Genomic DNA, 2,292 nt, shown 5'->3' on the forward strand with positions numbered 1-2,292 from the left:
AAGTAAGCCAGAAAGAAAAACACCAATACAGTATACTAACGCATATATATGGAATTTAGAAAGATGGTAACGATAACCCTGTATACGAGACAGCAAAAGAGACACTGATGTATAGAACAGGCTTATGGACTCTGTGGGAGAGGGAGAGGGTGGGAAGATTTGGGAGAATGGCATTGAAACATGTGAAATGTCATGTATGAAACGAGATGCCAGTCCAGGTTCAATGCACGATGCTGGATGCTTGTGGCTGGTGCACTGGGACGACCCAGAGGGATGGTATGGGGAGGGAGGAGGGAGGAGGGTTCAGGATGGGGAACACATGAGAAATAAAGGAATAAAAATTTAAAAAAATAAATAAATAAATAAAAATAAAAATATGAGTAAATTGAAAATGTTTCCAATTGTTTTTGTTTGGTCTGAGAATAAGATAATAATGAAGGAAGAGAGTAAAATAAATTTTTCTGATGAACCTTTGGCTATTTTTTTCATGTTTATACAATGGAAATTAGGAAGTAGCTTATCCACCGGACACATATTTATATGGCTCTGTATTTTAAACTTAGGTACGTATCCTGTGCCCTGGGCTGTCCATATGAAGGAAACATCACACTTCAGAAAGTGACAGAAGTAAGATATATGTCTGCTTTTCTGGTTCATGGTAAAATGATGTCTATTTTTAAAAGTGGGCTCTTTTCCCTGCTGTTTATTACATCTGCACCACAAGGCCAAAGAGAACTGTGGACCTGGAGGCATATTTGATCACTGAGTTAATAGTTGTATTTTAATGCTAAAGACCTAGATAGTGGCTATCACTGTCCAGAGTTAGCATCTGAGTCTTATGATTTGGGTGTTCAAAGATGGCGGGAATAAAAACATCTGTTTTGGTTTTATGTGAATAGAATACAGTGAGTGGCTGGTCTACTTTCTTTTGGAATGTCAGGGCCGTTTTTGTGCACGTCCTTAAACCTTAAACCTTTTGCCTTGGTTGCCCAGGCATCCCTCTGCTGTCTCCTGCCTATTTTAACATGTGTATGAATCCACGCTGCTTCCATGCTTTTATTCTTTTTATATCCCATAGCTCTTTCTGCTGAGATTCAAACTGCCATTATTCCAGAGGCAGAGGCAGATATACTATAAAATAATGAAGCTTAATTAAAAAAATTATTGATGTACAGTTTATTTACCATGTTGTGATAATTATTGCTATACAGCAAAGTTATTCAGTTAAACATATACATAAATATTCCTTTTCATAGTCTTTTCCATTATGGTTTATCATAAGATACTGAATATACTTCCCTGTGCTATACAGTACGACCTAGTTGTTTATTCATCCTATATATATAATATTTTGCATCTGCATACAACTTAAATTTTGCAGTCCTTTGCTGGCATCAGGCCCTCCCAAGGGTCTGTTATTAGTTTGTATTCACAGTTATATATTCTCTTCTTAAAAAACCGTTTCCAAAATAATATGACTTCAGACTCCACAAAACCCCAGTCCGACTCTGCCTATACCCGTACCCCTTGCTCTTCTGCCTTCTGCCTCCTGCCACCTCTGGACAGATCTCCCACAGCCTCAGGCTCTTCATTCCTGCTCCACAATGCCTGGGGTGCTGCCAGAGAGAATCATGGAACAGGCAGATCGGAAGTGTTAGGAATTCATGGCCAGACACCCCAGGGTGGGGCCAGCTCCTGGTCTCACTGTCCAAAATGACTCTGGCAAACTGTGTCCCCTCTGCTGAATCCTCCCCTTCACTCACTCCCCTGAATGTGCAACTGCAGAGCCCTTCCTGTTGACACTTGAGCATGCGCAAGCATACTCCATCTGAAAACTTCCTTCCTTTAGTCAGCATCCTTGGCTGGCTAGTTATTGACAATCCTCTCCATCCCACCACAGCTACACTCCAAAGGGCTGTCTGCATCAGTGGTGCCCGCCTATCTGTGTGGCATCAACTCTTCATCATGTCCCCTGTGATGTCTAAACCCTTCATGCTGCTGGAATCCCTCTTTGTACGATCGTTGACTTAGCACTGGGATCAAGAACTGTGAGATTCCCCTTGGTGTCCATGGGTTTGTTCCCTATGTCTGTGTCTGTATTTCTGCTTTGCAAATAGGTTCATCTGTGTCATTTTTCTGGTTCAACCTATATAGCACAGGGAACTCTTCTCAGTGTTCTGGGGTGAACTAAATCGGAAGGAAATCCCCCAAAGAGGGGATATATAGTATAAACAGAGCTGATTCATTTTGCTGTACAGCAGAAACTAACACAATATTGTAGAGCAACTGTAC

At 41.1% G+C, this 2,292-nt stretch overlaps 1 protein-coding gene across 1 annotated transcript in view; it reads left to right on the plus strand.

Moving 5' to 3' along the window:
- HMGCLL1 (3-hydroxymethyl-3-methylglutaryl-CoA lyase-like 1) overlaps positions 1-2,292 on the plus strand; it is a 122,177-nt gene that overhangs the window by 50,460 nt on the left and 69,425 nt on the right. The window contains exon 4 of the mRNA XM_010848540.1: positions 564-627. Within this exon, the coding sequence (XP_010846842.1) occupies positions 564-627 (64 nt within the window). The remainder of the gene's footprint in view (positions 1-563; positions 628-2,292) is intronic.

The sequence above is a fragment of the Bison bison genome, unplaced genomic scaffold (genome assembly GCF_000754665.1).
Source record: "Bison bison bison isolate TAMUID 2011002044 unplaced genomic scaffold, Bison_UMD1.0 scf7180017864270, whole genome shotgun sequence".
NCBI lineage: Eukaryota > Metazoa > Chordata > Mammalia > Artiodactyla > Bovidae > Bison > Bison bison.